The sequence below is a fragment of the Hypanus sabinus genome, chromosome 10 (genome assembly GCF_030144855.1).
Source record: "Hypanus sabinus isolate sHypSab1 chromosome 10, sHypSab1.hap1, whole genome shotgun sequence".
Taxonomy (NCBI): domain Eukaryota; kingdom Metazoa; phylum Chordata; class Chondrichthyes; order Myliobatiformes; family Dasyatidae; genus Hypanus; species Hypanus sabinus.
In genome coordinates this window covers 5,636,492-5,655,176 of record NC_082715.1, presented here as the reverse complement: position 1 = coordinate 5,655,176, position 18,685 = coordinate 5,636,492, and the positions used below count along the sequence as shown (strand labels likewise).

The 18,685-nt window shown below is 42.8% G+C and overlaps 1 protein-coding gene across 1 annotated transcript in view; it reads left to right on the top strand.

Annotated features, from left to right (window-relative positions):
* ufl1 (UFM1-specific ligase 1) overlaps positions 1 to 18,685 on the top strand; it is a 102,478-nt gene that overhangs the window by 67,643 nt on the left and 16,150 nt on the right. The window contains exons 13-16 of the mRNA XM_059981385.1: positions 1,111 to 1,231; positions 5,767 to 5,933; positions 10,363 to 10,493; positions 10,586 to 10,666. Coding sequence (XP_059837368.1) covers positions 1,111 to 1,231; positions 5,767 to 5,933; positions 10,363 to 10,493; positions 10,586 to 10,666 — 500 coding nt within the window. The remainder of the gene's footprint in view (positions 1 to 1,110; positions 1,232 to 5,766; positions 5,934 to 10,362; positions 10,494 to 10,585; positions 10,667 to 18,685) is intronic.

Below are 18,685 nucleotides of genomic sequence, written 5' to 3'. Positions count from 1 at the left end.
TGGTAGGAGGCAGTGAGTGAGAATAAAATGATCCTTGTCTGTTTGGCTGCCAGTGACTAGTGGTGTTTTGCAGGGGTCAGTGTTGGGACCGCTTCTTTTATGCTGTATGTGAATGATTTAGATGATGGAATAGATGGCATTGTTGCTAAGTTTGAGATGATACGAAGATTGCTGGAGGGGCAAGTAGTGTTGAAAAAACAGGAAGGCTACAGAAGGACGGACAGATTAACAGAATGGGCAAGAAAGTGGAAAATGGAATACGATGTTGGAAAATGCATGGTCATGCACTTTGGTAGTAGAAGTAAATATGCAGACTATTTTCTAAACAATAAGAAAATCCAAAACTCTGAGATGCAAAGGGACTTTTTGTGCAGAACACCCTTAAGATTAACTTGCAGCTTGAGTCAGTGGTGTGGAAGGCAAGCGCAATGTTAGCATTCATTTCAATTGGGCTAGAATACAAGAGCGTAGATGTGACGTTGAGGCTTTATAAGGCACTGGTGAAGCCTGACCTTGAGTATTGTGGTCAGTTTTGGGCTCCTCATCTAGGAAAAGATGTGCTGATATCGGAGCAGATTTCAAGAGGAGGTTCACAAGGATGAATCTGGGAATGAAAGGGTTATCATACGAGGAACATTGATAGTTCTGGGTCTGTACTCGCTGGAATCTAGAAAGGTGAGGGGGATCTCTCTTAAACCTTCTGAATGTTGAAAGGCCTAAACAGAGTAGATGTTTCCCATGTTGGAGGAGTCTAGGACAAGAGGGCACAACCCTAGGATGGAGGGGTGTCCATTTAAAAGAGAGATGTGGAGAAATTTCTTTAGTCAAAGGATGGTGAATTTGTGGAATTTCTCACCACAGGCAGCTGTGGCGGCCAGGTTATTGCATGTATTTAAGGCTGAGCTTGATAGGTTCTTGATTGGACATGGCATCAAAGGATCAGGGAGATGTGGGGCTGAGGAGAGAAGGATTAGCCATGATTAAATGGCAGAGCAGAGTCGAATGGCCAAATGGCCTAATTCTGCTCCTATGTCTTATGGAGTTGTGTAGCAATGATTAGGTGTAGAATTTGCACTGATGTTTTAGGTTTTTTTGTTCTTGATTTTCCAGGTAAACACAAGCCAAAGGAAGTACTTTTCCTGCCAAAAGAAGAAATTGAAAGCATTTTAAAGAGTTATAACGAGGAATGTCCTGAGGAAATGATTAGTGAACTCGCCAAACACTTGATCAGGTAAAAGTTTAACAGATGGAAAAGTGTTATCTGGACAAAGTGTCCACTCACTTTCAAAAATAACTAGATTGATAATTGTTGCAATGAATTGGAAATGAGAGTCTGAAGGGAAATCAGTGTCATTTGAAAACTGAGATGGAATTTGTGGTGTCTACAAACGCGACGTTGCACAGACGCTGGAAATCTCAAGTAGCACCTGCTTGGAACTCAGAGGGCAAGAAAAGAATAAATAGGACTGATGAAGGGTCTCGGCCCAAAACATTGACTGATTATTCCTTTCCATCAATACTTAGGTCTTCCTGCATTTTGTTTTTTTTTGTTGTGTTTGAGTTTGAGTCTCGATATCTATCAAACAGTCTTGAATAGTCAGACAGCGAGTGCCCACAGTCTGAAAACAGAGCCAGTGTTCTGGCTTATCAGTTAAACGAAAGAAAGATTAGCTTTATTTGTCGTATGTATACCAGAACATACAGTGAAATGCGTCATTGTTGAGTCAGCCACCAACGCAGTCCGAGGATTGTGCTGGGGACAGTCCGCAAGTGCTGCCGTGCTTCCAGCAGTAACATAGCATGCCCACCCACACCTCACCATCCCTGACCTGTATGTTTTGCAATGTGGGAGGAAACCTATGCGGTCATGGGGTGAACACACAAACTTCTTACAAACAGGTGAGAATTGAGCCCTGAATGGTGATCGCTGGCTTGTAAAGTATTGCAACTGTGCCGTTCCTATTTCTGTTCGGATGTCTCTCATGTCCTTATACAGGTAAAGTACTGTTTCCTCTTCAGCTTGCTGTACTGTTAATCCCATCCATTGAGCTCCAGACAACTACACATGGTAGAAGGTGTACACTGTAATAAGTATTTTAAAACGGTTGAGAAACAATACAAATTAGATTAAAGAATTTAAACAATAAGTGACACCAGGAGGCCCAAATATTGAAGCTACTTGGCCATGTAGCCCCTGGGTCGCCTCAGGCTCGCTCAGCTCGCTTCCGTCTAGGGGAGCAGCCTTCGGTCCCGTCAAACTGGGTAATCAGCTGGTGTGGATGCTGAGTAATGTCCTCACCACGCCAAATAACAGACAGTACACCATAGGCGATTAAATGATTACACTTTATAGATCATACTGGAACTATGTCCTTAATAGAGACACAATATAAAAGGAAAAAGTAAAAGGTGCCAAACTTATCAAAGTTCAACCACTTTGTGCACACCCATTGGAGCTCAGTTAACGAAGTCTTCTGGCCACCACTCGATCCCCTCCGACCTCCTCGACCCTCCGCCTGGGAACAACCACGGTGGTCGACCAGACACTCCACACGAATGTGTCCTCATCTCCTCTCCTCGCTGAAAATCCTGGGCCTCAGAACCTCGCTCGGGGTCCATTCCGTTGCCCAGCTTACAACATGGCGTCTTCTCCCTCTAACCTCCTCGCGCCATCTCCCCAAAAGTCCGCACATCACTGGCTTAGAGACCCACAAGAAAGAATAACATCTATCCCAATTGGTTAACAAATGAATACAATTGTTATCAGTAATTATAACCCGAACAAGCTGCGAGAGAAAGCTCTCTCTCATCAGTTGCCACAACAAAGAAGTATTTTTACTTTTAACCATTTTATTAGCCTTAGCAGTAACATAAAAGGAGAAACCCCTTACAGCCACGATACAATCCTACGGCCAACCCAAGAGTGCTGCCGTAGGTTAACTGTGTCCGTCATGAGAAGAGAGTTGAAAGGGTAGGTTTGTTTTCTTTACAGACAGACAGACAGACGAACATACTTTATTGATCCCGAGGGAAATCAGGTTTCGTAACAGTCGCACCAACCAAGTATAGTGTAGAAATATAGCAATATAAAACCATAAATAATTAAATAATAATAAGTTAATCATGCCAAGTGGAAATAAGTCCAGGACCAGCCTATTGGCTCAGGGTGTTGGACACTCCGAGGGAGGAGTTGTAAAGTTTGATGGCCACGGGCAGAAATGGATCCATTTAGAGGATGGATAGCTGGAAGGAGCCTTAATAGAACATAGAATACGAGAGTACATTACAAGTCTTTGATCTATGACCTTGTGCTGAACTTCTAACCTACTCCATGATCAGTCAGACCCTTCCCTCCCACAGTCCTCGATTCTTCTGTCATTCATGAGTCAGTCTAAGAATTTTTTTAAATGTCCCTAATGTATTTGCCTCTCCCACCACCCCTGGCTGCACGTTCCATGCACCCACCACTCTCTGTGTTTAAAAAGAAACTACTAACATAACTTTCCTCCAATCGCCTTAAAATTATGCATCCTCATATCAGCCATTTCCACCCAGGGAGAATGTCTGTGACTGTGCACTCAATCTATGCCTATCATCTGGTACGTCTTATCAAGTCACTGCTCATCCTCCTTTACTCCAAAGAGAAAAGCCCTTGTTTGTTCAGCCTGTCCTCATAAGACATGCTCACTGAGCCCAGCAGCATCCTGGTAAATCACCCCTGAACTCTCTAAAGCTTATATGTCCTTCCTATAATGAGGCATCCAAAACTGAACACATTATGGTCTACACAGCGTTTTATAGAGCTGCAACAGTATCTCATACCTCTGGAACTCAATCCCCCAAACAGTGGCCAGCACACCATACATCTTCTTAACAACCCTCTCAACTTGCGTGGAAACGTTGAGGGATCTGTATTGAGGTATACAAAATTATATTAAAAAATACCATGGGGGCACTTGTTGAGAGACCAAAATTATGAAAGTCCAACCTTTGAGAGACAGTTAAACCTTTGAGACAGCACTATTTCTGGGTAATATTTCTTAATAGTAGGGATGTACAACCAGCTCAGGTTCAGAGTAACAGGTGGGAAATTTAAAGAAGGTTTGATTGAAGATCGAGATACAGCACAGCAGCAGGCCCTTCTAGCCCAATGAGCCCTCACTGCCCAGTTACATAACCTGTATTTGGGATGTGGGAGAAGACCAGAGCACCCAGAAGTAACACATGTGGTCGCAAGTATTTGAGAACTTTTTCACCTTCAGAGTGGTGGGAGCTGAATCACATTACCCTCAGGAGGTGATGGGAGACAGGCGCCACGGTAGCGTAGCAATGAGTGTGATGCTATTATGGCTTGTGTTATTGAAGTTAAGAGTTCAATTCCAGTGCCGTCTGTAAGAAGTTTGTACGTCATTCCTCTGAATGTGGTGTTTTCCTCCGGGTGCTCCAGTTCCCTCCCACAGTCCAAAGACATACTGGTTTGTAGGTTAATTGGTTATTGTAAATGGTTCTATATTTAGGCTAGGATTAAATTGGTGGGTTACTGTGCTGGAAGGGCCTGTTCTGCACTGTATCTTTCAATAAATAAAATATTCTCACAACATGTAGGAATTCTTTAGCAGTGCCATGGCATGGAAGCCTACATGGTGCTGGAAAGGGGAAACAGTATGAACAACAGTGTGAAGGGGTTTTCCCCACAAGCAGTGATCCGATTAAAGAGGGATGGAAGACGATCATCGCCCACGCCATATGACATGGCGCATAATGATGATATTGATGAGATAATAACCAATAGGTAAAATGGAAAAGCCTCTTTCTGTGCTGGATGACACTTAGGGATCATTTTGAAGTGTTACGTGTCAGAAATCTAGACTTGCCAAGGCTAGATGTTGAGCCAAAGGCTCATGCATCCTGGATGTTCAGTGGCAGTCAGCAAGTCGCAAAAAAGGGAGGGAGATCTGCATATTCCCTCTGCAACCTGTTTTACAACTTTTAAAGCTGCTGGATCCAAACATCAAAAGTGCTTCACTGCATTACCAGAAGCGATTGGATTCTGAGCCACATTAAGACATTAATAGAAAAATGGAGGGCTGTTTATTTCATTTCAAGCCAAAATGGCGTAAAGTGAAGATCCATTAATTTATATAGGAAAAAATTTCATAAAAGCAAAAATACTCTTTGTAATGTGAAAACAGGCTACTAATGTAGGTCTTTTGTAAAGCGGGGTCACCTACGTGTGTGTGTGTTTAAAATACTTTTGCACAGTGCTGTATATTATCTTTCCAGTTACCAAATGACACATTACTGCTCAGCTAATGCAAAGCTAAGTGTTCTTACTTCTGTTCCCTAACCACCTTCCTATTTTAATTAATTTTGCAGTACTGTGCGAAAGTGTTGAGTACTCTAGCTATATATATTTAAGACTTCTGCAGAGTACTGTATATGTCACCATATACTACCCTGAGAATAACCTTCTTGTGGGTATTCATAGAAAAAAGAAAGAAACACAATAGAATCAACAAAAACTGCATATGACCTGAGTTGCTCCAGCATTTGTTACTCTGATTTCCAGCAACTGCAGAATCTCAGAATTAACATTGTTTAATATATGATTAACTGACAAACTTATTACTTGTGTTATCTATATTGGTTTGAGTAATGAAATGTAATTGCACCCTAAATAAGTATATATATATATATATATATATATTCCAAAAACAGATGCTCTGTTCTTGTGGACTGATATTTATCATTCATCTCTTTTAACAGACCTTTAAATAAAAGTTATCAGGAAGTGTTACATACGGTGTTCACATCCACTGCCTCCTCTACCTCAGGGGCAAGTCGGAAAAAGACGGTGAAAGAACTACAGGAGGAGGTCTCACAGTTCCACAACAATATAAAGTTGTTTGAGAAGGGAGCCAAGCTCTTTACTGGTAAAATCTCACTATATGAATCAGGATTTGTACTTCCTCAAATCAGTGAGGTGTTCCCAAGGAAGTGATGGGGCTTCGTGGAAGTGTTATCGAACCAGTTTACACAATTCTAAAATCTGCTGAGGTCTTGTGAGTTACGTGTGATGTACCAGCATAGTATTAGGCCATGCAAGCTGGATTGTCTTCTATCTACGTAGCGTGATGGTGATCAAAGAAGAAAGAACTAAAATTAATTCTGATGCAATATCAAAGTGGATAGTAAAAACTTCTTCAAGTATGTAGAAAAATCAAAGGGAGATGAGAATGGATACAGGACTGCTACAAAATGAGGCTGGAGAAATAATAACGGGGGAGTCAAGGAGATGATAGATGAACTAAATGAGTATTTTGCTTCATTCTTCGCAGTGGAAGACACTAGCAGTGTGCCAGATGTTGAAGAGAGTGAGGAAAGAGATGTGAGTGTAGTTACTATTACCAGGGAGAAGGTGCTCAAAAAGCTGAAAAACCTAAGGTCACCCAAGCCTGATGAGTTATACCCTAGGGTTCTGAAAGAGGTAGCAATAGAGATTGTGGAGACATTAGTAATGATCTTTCAAAAATCACTGGACTCTGGCATGGTGCCCGAGGACTGGAAAATTGCAAATTTCACCCCACTCTTTAAGAAAGGAGGAAGGCAGCAGAAAGGAAATTATAGACCAGTTAGCCTGACCTCAGTGGTTGGGTAGATGTTGGAGTCAATTGTTAAAGGATGAGGTGTTGGGGTACTTGGTGAGATAGGAGAGGAAGGCAAATGCAATGTTAGCATTCATTTCAAGAGGCCTAGAATACAAGAGCAGGGATGCAATGCTGAGGTTTTATAAGGCACTGGTGAGGCCTCACCTTGTGTATTGTGAACTGTTTTGGGGTTCTCATCTCAAAAAGATGTGCTGACATTGGAGAGGGTTCATAGGAGGTTCACAAGGATGATTCCAGGAATGAAAGGGTTATCATGCAACAAATGTTTGGTAGCTCTGGGTTTGTACTCATTGGAGTTTAGAAGGATGAGGGGGGATCTCATTGAAACCTTTTGAATGTTGAAAGGCCTAGACAGAGTAGATGTGCAAAGGATGTTTCCCATGGTGGGAGAGTCTAGCACAGGAGAGCACAACCTCAGGATGCAGGGACACCCATTTAAAGCAGAGATATGGAGAAATTGTGGAATTAGTTGCCACATGCAGCTGTGGAGACCAGGTCGTTGGGTGTATTTACAGCAGAGATAGATAGGTTCTTGATTGGACATGACATCAAAGGTTACAGAGAGAAAGCTGGTGAGTGGGGCTGAGGAGGAGGAAAAAGAAGATCAACTATGGTTGAATAGCGGAGCAAACCTGATGGGCCAAGTGGCCAAATTCTGCTCCTTTGTCTTATGGTCTTTTGACTCTGGGAGGAATCCTGCTCCAATGTCTTATGGTCCATCAAAACCACAGTTTTAAAAGTATTGAATATTTAATTAGCAGTACTGTATGGAGTAGGGCCTTCCAGTCTCGAGCCACGCCACCCCAGAAACCCCTGACCATCCCAATTAACCCTAACCTAATCACAGGACAATTTACAATGACCAGTTGATCTATGCTATGCCTTTGGACAGTGCAAAGAAACCAAAGTACTCAGGGTTCACACATTCCGTACAAACTCCTTACAGACTGTGCCTAAATGGAACTCCGAACTCCAGAACGTCCCGAGCTGTAATAGTGTCTCACTAACCTCTATGCTACTGTAGCGTCCGTTCCCCTTCAGCATCTAAGTGCAGTGGAATAAAAGAAGTTGCCCTCAAGGTACAACTAGCCTTTTATGTTCAGAGGCAACACGAGTGAGTCTGCAGATGCTGGAAATAAATAAAAACACAAGATGCTGGCAGAACTCAGCAGGCCAGACAGCATCTGTGGGAGGAGGTAGTGATGACGTTTCGGGCTGAAACCCTTTATCAGGAGTGAAGTAACAAATGTTCAGAATTGTTATGTCAAATAATTCACTGTGCTATCTTCCATCAGCACTTACCAAGGTCAGTATGTCTCACCTAAAGAGCAGAGCAGTGCTCAGAGCTAAACATGAGATTCCAAATAGACTTGTGCTCTGGTACACACTCTGAACAGGAGCACTTGCTTTCTCTTTCCTCCTGATGGGAAGATATGCTTAAGCTGAAAATTAGGGTAGTGGTATTACAGCGCTAGTGACACAGGTTCAGTTGCCGCCACTGTCTGCAAAGAGTTTACTCATTCTCCACGTGACCATGTGGGTTTCCTCCCACGCTCCAGAGGTGTACATGTTAGTAGGTTAATTGGTCACATAGGTGTAATTGGGTGGCATGGGTTCATTAGGCCTGTTTCTGTGCTGTATCTCTAAGAATGAATAGGAAAAGAAAATTATGTACTTTGGAAAGTTAAACACAGGGTAAACACGGTAAAGCACAGGGTAAACAAGAGGAAATCTGCAGATGCTGGAAATTCAAACAACACACACAAAATGCTGGTGGAACACAGCAGGCCAGGCAGCATCAATAGGAGAAGCACTGTCGACCTGACGAAGGGTCTCGGCCCGAAACGTCGACAGTGCTTCTCCTATAGATACTGCCTGGCCTGCTGTGTTCCACCAGCATTTTGTGTGTGTTGTGTAAAGCACAGGGTACAAGTTTAATGGCAGGATTCTTAGTAGTGTGGAGGAACAGAGTGATTTTGGGGACCACGTACAAAGATCCCTCAAAGTTTCCACACAAGTTGATTGGGTGGTTAAGAAGGTGTATAGTGTGTTGGCCTTCAGCGGTGATGGAACTGATGGCTTTGTGGCAAAGTTTGCAGATGATATAAAGATAGGTTGAAGGGTAGGTAGTGCTGACGAAAGAATGTGATTGCAGCAGGTCTTAGACGAATTAGAAGAATGGGCAGAAAGGTGGCAGGTGGAATACAGTGTTGGGAAATGTATGATAATGCATTTTGGTAAAAGGAACAAAAGTGTGGACTATTATCTAAATGGGGAGAGGGTTCAAACATCAGAGGTACAGAGGGACTTAGGAGTCCTCGTGCAAGACTCCCAGAAGGTTAGTTTACAGGTCCAATCTGTGGTGAAGAAGACAAATTTGCCAAAACCAATTGCAACTCTATCCATATCCCTTTCTGTTAAAAGGTCATTGACATGAAATATTATTATTTTTCCTTTATGGCTATTATCTGACCATTTTCTTTAATTTCAGATTTCTATCAACAGTACTTCGATTAGTAAACAGCAGGAGTGGTGTATGATTACTTTTTTAAACGTGGCGTGATTGCTTTCAGCAATCAGCCTGTATTTGTATTTGCTGTTTCAATTATTATAATTCTCTTCAAATATCCTCTGTACAGCAGACATTTTCTAAGGACTGTTGCAGTGACCATTTTCCATTATGCAACCAGGAAGTGTGATTGTTTATCAACCATGAGTCTTGCTGAGAATTTAAAAGTGAACATACACTCAGTGGCCAATTTATTAGATACAGGAGGTGGCCACTGTGTGATTGCTCATTCATAAGAGTACACAGAGGCCCATCCACTGAAAGTTAGGTCACTGAAGCCTCCTCATTAGGTATAGAAGTGGAACCTGGTGGGGTCTTCTGCTATTGTAGCCCATTCACTTCAAGGTTCGACGTGTCGTGTGTTCAGAGAGGCTCTTCTGCACACCACTGTTGTAACATGGGGCTATTAGAGTTATGGTCGCCTTCCTTGTTATGTATTTAGTATTTCAGTAATATTTGAGCAATCTTGTGTGTATATAGTTTAATTAAGCATTCTTTTTCATTTAAATAATTTATTAATGGGTTATATGTAGAAATCTGCAAGTTGCATATATCACCACACTAACACCTGATGCATGCACGCTTCACTTAAAAACAAAGTTTATCCCTCATTTCCTGGACTCCTCTCTTGGTTTAATGTTTTGAAGTTACAAAACATAGCTTTCCTGTCAGCTTGAACCAGCCAGGCCACTCTCCTCTAACCCCTCTCATAAATAGGCTGTTCTCACCCACAAAGCTGTTTTGTTTGCTTTCCTCACCATCCTCGGTAAACTCTAGAGGTGGTTGTGCACAAAAATTATAAGAGTTCAGTTTCTAAGATAACTCAACTACCCCATATGGCACCAACATTCATTCCATGGGCAAAGTCACTTGGATCACATTTCTTCCCCGTTCTGATGTTTGATCTGAATAATAACTGAACCTTTTGACCAGGTCTGCATGCTTTTATGCATTGAGTTGCTGCCACATGATTGGCTAATTGGGTATTTGCATTAATGAGTAGGAGGTACAAGTGTTTCTACCAAATGAAGTAGCCACTGAGTATATGTTTGTTGATCTTATCTAGCTCACTGCTCATGTTGTTAATTGTACCATGAAAACAAATGATGTTCTTGGATATTTTAGATGACACACAAGTTCAATTAGAAAAGCACTTGTTGAAGACCATTTCCACTGATATTTGCAATCTCCTTTACAATTTCGTGGCTGGGGATCTCATGATGGCAGTGGAAAACTACACGTCAATAACCTCAGAGGTGATGATAAATCAACAACTGTGTGTAATCTATCTATACATTCTTGCTCTTTGCATGTGCTAAGCTAAAGTTGTGTCCTTTTTAATGTACAGCTCAGATTGAAAATTCTGGCAAAACTACCCGAGGAAACCAGAGGTCCTCTTTTGAAGCTTCATAATTCACTGAATGGCAAAGTAAGTTTTGATTGTTCATTAAGTGCTTTTTCCTCAACCTGTTTTCACAGACACTTCTTGCCATTGTGTGCAAGCTCAAGTTAGACGATGTTAGGATTAGGGTTTTCCATAGGTTCAAATTAATTATTATTGTCATTCAGCTATATGCATGTATACAGCTAAATGAAACACCACTCCTCTGGAGCCAGGGTGTACACAGAACATATAGTTCCGACACAGTACATACAGTCACGGTGGCAGGGCATTGAGACAGTGTACCAGTGTGCTGAGTGGCAGCAGGATGTTAAGTAGTCTTAACAGCCTGGGGGAAGAGGTTACCCAGCTGGACAGTTCTTCAGTACCTTCTGCCTCACAGCAGGAGGGTGAGGAGATTATGGGAAGGATGGAAGTCATCTTTGACGAGGCTTATGCAGTGCTTCTGATATATGTCCTGAGATCTCCTTCTGACTCTCAGAACAAGCTCTCCTTCTAGTAGATAGCTTTGCCCCCTCCTCTCTTTTTCCATTTCCCGTTCTGTTTCCCCTCTCACCCCTTCTCAAAGTTCAGGGTACATTGCTTGTCCAGGAGTGAACTATTGAAGCTCCTTGTTTAAGGAGCCCTCATTTTGTCCCACATACTCCTGGTACTGCGTTTGAGGAGATCCAAGCTCGAGTGCAAGGGGCGACCCAGGAAGAGCAGAGCTGGTGAGTTGTTGGTTGTGGAGTGTGCTGCATTCTGATAAACGAGGAAGGTGGCGAGCTGCTGATTCAGTGTCAGTGTAGTGTGTTGTGCTGACGTTGCTCACAGTGTTTTCTTTAGACTCTGGACAAACCTTTCCGTCAAGCCATTTGTATTGGGTGGTATGGTGCAGATGTAATATGGTTTAGTCAATTCATATTCAGGAATGATTAAAACTGTTCTGCAGCTAACTGCTCCATTGGCCACTAAGTGTTCTGGAATATCAGTCCTTCCAAAGAGGCTTCTCAAAACACCGACAGTGTGTGAGACTGTAGTGGAGGCTATTGTGAACATTTCTTGCTACTTGAATCTTTCGCGTTGCAATGAAGGCCATTCCCAGGGATGGAAAGACACATCTCTTGGCGTCTTCTGGAAGTGTTGGCATCTCAAACAGTGCTTGGCAAGCTGCTCTATCTCAGGCCAGCAGACCAGCATGTGGCTCCTCCAACACTTCAGCTCTCAGCTTGGATGATACAACTCTCAGGCAACCTCTGTCAAGGGCAAGTTCATTCTGATGCAGGTAAAAATAGAAGTGGAATTTCTGCTGCATGTTCTTGCCATTTTTGGTGGCTATGTTGACCTAAGACATTGTGGGGTATTTTCTGATTTCCCTTTGGATCATCTCTGCCTTAATAAGGAGACTTCTGATTTGCACAATAGAGAATACGTCAACAGGAGTGTCTTCTTTTGTCCATTTTTCAGGAATTTCCTTTTCCAAGGGTAAATGGGACAAACCATCAGCATTTTCGTGATGATGCCCTCTTGAATTTGATCTTTTAATTGTGTCCTCCAAGAAACAGAGCCCATGTCTTCATTCATGCTGCTGCTATAAGTGGAACACCCTTCTGTGGATTGAAAATGGACGCTAGTAGTTGATGATCAGTAACAAGGGTAAACTTCACTGGACAATGAGAATAACAATGTATAAATATAGTGTCTGCCAACACTATTTCCTTTGCCCTTTGGAAAGCCACCTCACACTGCTTTGTCCATTGCTATTTCTTCCCGAACCATAGTAATGAGTTTAAGGGATGGGCACAGTAGCCATGTTTGGCAGCAACCTGTTACAGTAATTAACAAATCCTAAAATGGAGCACAACTGTGACACATCCTTTGGCCTTGAGGGATAAAACAGTGCTTCAATTTCCTCAGCACACAAGCATAATAATTGTGTCAATGGTGTGACCATAGTAAGTGATGCTTAGTTTAAAGAATTCACGCTTGTTGTCTGAGCCCATAAATCTTCTGATCTTTTTAATGCCATCTCGAGATTTTGGAGAGGTTCCTTGTCCTCCTTACCAGTAACAATGACGTCATCTAGGTAGCACTAGTGCCTGGACAGTCTTGCATCACCTAATCCATCATTTTGTAAAAGTATGCAGATGCTACTCCAAAAGTAAGCTGATTGTAGCGATAAGCCCCTATGTGAGTGTTTATGGTGAGACCTTAAGATATAGGTGCAGAATTAGAACATTCAGCCCATCAAGTCTGCTCATGGCTGATCACAGATCCCACTCAACCCCACACACCTGCCTTCTCACCATTTCCTTTGATGCCCTGACCAATCAGGAAACGATCAGCTTCTGCATTAAATATACCCACGGACTTGGCCTCCACCACAGACTGTGGCAGAGCAGTCCACAGATTCATCACTCTGTGGCCCTGTAAATCTGGATATTCCCACAGTAGGAATCATCCTCTGCACATCAACCCTATCTAGTCCTTTCAACATTCGGTAAGTTTCAGTGAGATTTCCCCCCACATTTTTCAAAATTCCAGTGAGTACAGGCTCAAAGCTGGCAAACACTCCTCCATGTTAACCCCTTCATTCCCAGAATCATCCTCGTAAACCGCCTCTGGACTCTGTCGGATGTCAGTACATCCTTTCTGAGATATGGGGCCCAAAACTGTTGACAATACTCTGACAGCGGCCTGACTAGTGCCTTATAAAGGCTCAGCATTATCTCCTTGCTTCTATATTCTATTCCCCTTGAAATAAATGGCAACATTGCATTTGCCGCCTTTACCACAGACTCAACCTGTGAATTAACCTTCCAGGAGTCTTGCACAAAGACTCCTAAGTCTCTCTGCACCTCTGATGTTTGAACCTTCTCCCCATTCAGATAATAGTCCATACTGTTGTTCTTTTTACCAAAATACTTTATCATACATTTCCCAACAGTGTATTCCGTCTGCCTCTTTTTTGCACTATCTTCGTATTATCTGCAGACTTTGCCACAAAGCCATCAATTCCATTATCTAAATCACTGAGAAACCATGTGAAAGCTGGCGGTCCCAGTACTGAGCCCTGAGCAACACCACTCGTCACCCAAAGTGAGAAACACGTTGGACTCTTCTTCTAGCTCTATCTGTAGAAAGGCCTCAGCTAAGTCCACTTTGCTCAAGTGTTTTCCTTCAGAGACGTTTGCAAAGATATCCAGTAACCTGGGAAGAGGCTTTTGATCTACTTTCAATACTAGGTTGGTGGTGAGATTAAAATCACCACAGATCCTACCAGACCCGTCCTTCTGAGCTACCAGCACCACTGGTGTTGCCCATGGGCTCCAGTCAGCATTGGAAAGAATTCCTTCAGCTATGCCACCTAGTTCACTGAACTGGGCAGGCCTTGTAAAACCTGGGTTTGGCATTTTCACTTAACACTATTTTATCTTTGATATGTTTGTATTTTCCACTGCTGTCCGGAAGACTGCTGTGGCACCATCCAGTACCTTTCTTAAATTTTCTTCCACTTAAGTCTATTAGGGATGTGGCATGCAAATGATGGATGGATCTCCATTCAAGTTGTAGTGGTCTCGGGCAATCATGGCCCCACAATGCTGGCCCACCTCTCTTTACCACATACAAGCCCAATGTGGCTTGTTGGTTATTGTAACATCATCTTGAGATTTTTTTACACCGTCTTACATTTTGGAGATGTTCCTTCTCATCCTTACCAGTAACAGTGATGTCATCCAGTTAACACTGAGTGGCTGGGCAGTCTTGTCCTTCCCACAGGAGTGATATTTTCTCCAGAAGAATTCTCAGTTGGATAACAGCAGGCTTCAATTCAGTATCTTTGAAATGCCATTCACTGCTGGTGTAAGTGATATTGCGTGTATCCTGTTAGCTTTCACTTATGAATCTCAAGGAAAAGCAGTCCGGCATCACTCTCATCATTATCAGATTTTCATCTACAGCATGCATATTTGTCTTGGGCACCCTCACTTGATATATGTACCTAAGACTTTTGCACAGTACTGTGTTTGTCAATGAGGAATGGAGAGAGAGTTTGTAAATCTGGCAGGAGTGAAGAACATTGCGGGAGGGGCGTGGGGCAGGTGGCAGAGAAGGTGTGTCGGGGCAGGATGGTGCTGCGGGTGCATATACACTCAGCCTTGCTACCCCAGGCAAGGTCATCTGATTCCAAACAATTAGTTTGATCATAACAGAATGTCTATCTTTTGCTTCCTGCTCCCGGCCCTCTCCCTTCCCCTTTTCCCAACTATGATTTCTGCCCCCTTCCCACACTCAGTTTTCAATAGAGACCCATATCAGAATCAGGTTTATCATTACTCACATATGCCACAATTTTTTTGTGACAGCAGTACAGTGCAATACATAGAATTACTATATATAGTTGCAAGAAAAAGTTTATGAACTCTGTGCAATTATTACTATAAAATCTAAGTCGCAATGATAGACAAACACAATCTGCCTAAACTAATAACACGAACAACTGTACTTCTCGTCAATACTGAGTACACCATTTAAACAATCACAGCTTAAATTCAAAAAAGTATGTGAGCCTCTGGAGTAATGCTTTCGACAAAAGCTATTTGGAGTCTGGTGTTCTCTCTGTTACAAAAACAAAGGAGCTGGTTGTGGACTACAGGAGGAATGGAAACAGGCTAACCCCTATTGATGTCAATGGATCAGGGGTTGAGAGGGTAAACGGCTTTTAAGTTCCTCGGCATCCACGTCACCGAGCACTTCAAGTGGCCTGTACACGCCAGCTGTGTGGTGAAAAAGGCACAACAGCGCCTCTTTCACCTCAGACGGTTGAGGAAGTTTGGTATGGGCCCCGAGATCCTAAGAACTTTCTACAGGGGCACAATTGAGAGTATCCTGACTAGCTGCGTCACTGCCTGGTCTGGGAATTGTACCTCCCTCAATCACAGGATTCTGCAGAGTGGTACAGACAGCCCAGCCTATCTGTAGATGTGAACTTCCCATGATTCAGGACATTTACGAAGACAGGTGTGAAAAAAGGGCTCGAGAGATCACTGGGGACCTGAGTCACCCCAACCTCAATCTATTGCAGCTGCTACCATTCAGGAAATGGTACCGGAAGCATAAAAGCCAGGACCAACAGGACAGCTTCTTCCACCAGGCCATCAGACTGATTAATTCACGCTGATTTGAGTGTATTTCTATGCTACATTGTTCTATATATTATAAATTACAAAATTACACATTGCACATTTAGACGGAGACGTAACGTAAATATTTTTACTCCTCATGTACATAAATGATGTAAGAAATAAAGTCAATTCAAATAAAGATTGGAGGTGTGGGTTGTAGAGGTGCCCTTTCCTATTAAAAAGACACACACAGTCAGGTTACTGACAGCCTGCTCTTCTCAAGAATGATCTGTTTCTGTGCGGCATACCGTGATCAAAACAACTTTCATGAAGAATTGTAGAGATGCATGAAGGGGTAAAAGGCAACAGAAGCATTTCCAAACACCTGATTGTTCATCAGTCCACAGTAAGAGGAATTGTCTGCAAATGGAGGAAATTCAATACTGTTGCTGCTTTCCTTGGGAGTTGGCATCCTGCAAGGGTCACCACCAGGAGTACAAAGTGCAATGCTGAAGGAGATGAAAAAGAACCAAGGGTGACAAGAAAAGACCTGTAGAAATCTCTAGAACTTGCTAAATTCTCTGTTCTTGGGTCCACTATAACAAAAACACTGAACAAGAATGGTGTTCATGGGAGGACACCGCGGAGGAAACCACTGCTCTCCAAAAAACACATTGTGGCACGTCTCAAATTCATAAAAGACCATCTGGATGTTCCGCAACGTTTCTGGGGTAGTGTTCTGTGGGCAGATAAGACAAAAATGGAACTTCTTGACAGAAATGCACGCCGTTGTGTTTGGAGGAAGAAAGGGCACGGCACTCCAACACCAAAACCTCATCCTAACTGTAAAGCATAGTGGAAGGAGATCATGGTTTGGGGCTGCTTTGCTGACTCGGGCTGGACAGCTTGAGGGAACAATGAATTCAAAATTGTATCAAGACATTTTACAGGACAATATCAGGGTGGCGGTTTGTCACCTGACGCTTAATAGAAGTTGGATGATCTAACAATACAGTGATCAGGCCCACAAGATTAAATCAGCAACAGAATGGTTTAAAATAATGTGTGTTTTGGAATGGCCAAGTCAGAGTCCAGACCTAACCCAATTGAGATGCAGTGGCATGACCTGAAGAGGCTGTTCATGCAAGGTATCCCAGAAATATTGATAAGCTGAAACAGTTTTTTATGGAGGAATGGTCTAAAATTCCTCCTTGCCATTGTGCAAGAGTGATCAGCAGCTACAGGAAACATTGGTAGAGGTTGTTGCTACTGAAGAGGTTCTACCAGTTATTAAATACAAGGGTTCACATATTTTCCAGCCTGGATTGTGAATGATTAAAGGATGTGTTCAATAAAAGCAAGAAAAATACAATTGTTTGAGTGTTAGCAGTTTAGGCAGATTGTGTCTGTCCATTATTGTGACTTACATGAAGATCACACCACATTTTATGAGTAATTAATGCAAAAAAGCAGATAATTGCAAAGGGATCACAGACTTTTTCTTGCAAGTGTCATGTGCCTAAGACCTTTGCACAGTACTGTACAACCCTGAGATTTATTTTCATGTGGGCATACCCAATATATAGTTGTTGAAGAAAGTGCAAAAATGGGTCTGTCTATCAATTGAAAAAAGACATTGTGATATCCAAATATCCAAAAAGAGGGAGAATCCTATCTGCAGGCTGAGAATAAACGGGGAAGACATAAAACAAGTACAGAACTTTTGCTACTTAGGAAGCTGGGTGACATCAGATGGCAGGTGCGACATAGTCCGTGAGCTAGGACCCCAAATTTGGGCCGCTGGTACCATCTGGGGGGAATAGTTCCTGTAGTGACTTTCGGCAAGGTGTACACCCCTAGTGCTAGAAAATATGTGATAGCATTGCAGCGGTGGTAGCTTTCTGTGTGTTGATGGTTCCTGAAAGCATATCGTTGAGGGACGTTGTCTTGGAAAATCAAACTCTATAGAGAGAACTCAAAGTTTGGAGGGCCAAGGCAACCAACTTCGACAAGATCATAGATCAGACTTTATCACATATCAGATCAATCATTAGACAGGAGATGACTGTGACTCCCTGGCCATTCCATCCACCTGATGTGAAAGACAGTGCTCATACTCCATACTGGATCAACTAGAGCGGCTTCTTGTTGGACTGCTCACTGGAAATCCTGACACCAAGACTCAAACACAGCGTCACTGCTCTGGTTCAGTCACTTAGCCAGGACATGATATATGCTGTGACATGTGGTCAACATAAGCCATCAAAGCACCTTCTACTTCCTTATGCAGTAACAGGTAACACTGAGCTCATCCAAACACTGAACAGGCTCGGGCATGGGGTGTCTTACTCCCAACTTGAAGAGAACGACACTGCTCTGTGTTTCCAAATGCTAGCAACAGCCTCCAACCAGACAGTTGTACTTGCGGCCTCCATCAAGCCTCATGACTTCACCAATCTCGCATGGGACAATATCAATAGACTTGAGGAAACACTCACTAGAAAGGGTACATCACATAGAGTCAATGGCATAGTGGTACAGGCCAATGTCTATGGACTACATCTGCCAGGAGCTGAGCTTCCACACATTGAGAAACTGAAGCAGAGATCAGTCACCATTGAGGACCAAGAACTGGAAGTATATGTAGCAGGTGCTCATGTGGGCCCACAGCCCCTCCCAACCAGGGAAGCTGCTCTTCTTGCCTGCAAGGAGAACCTGGCGTGAATACTTGCAAGGCAAACATCCAGAGAATCAGACAATCCCAAGCTGTATTGGTTTTAATGTCAGCACCATGGACCAAGAACCAATCTCACAAGATATTGTTGTGTATCTGCCAACCATCAATTCACCAGCCACAGAGATGACCACAGTATTCGAAATCCTGAACCAATCAGAGCTTATCAGGAAGGAACTTCATCTAGAAACAATTGTAGTCATGGAT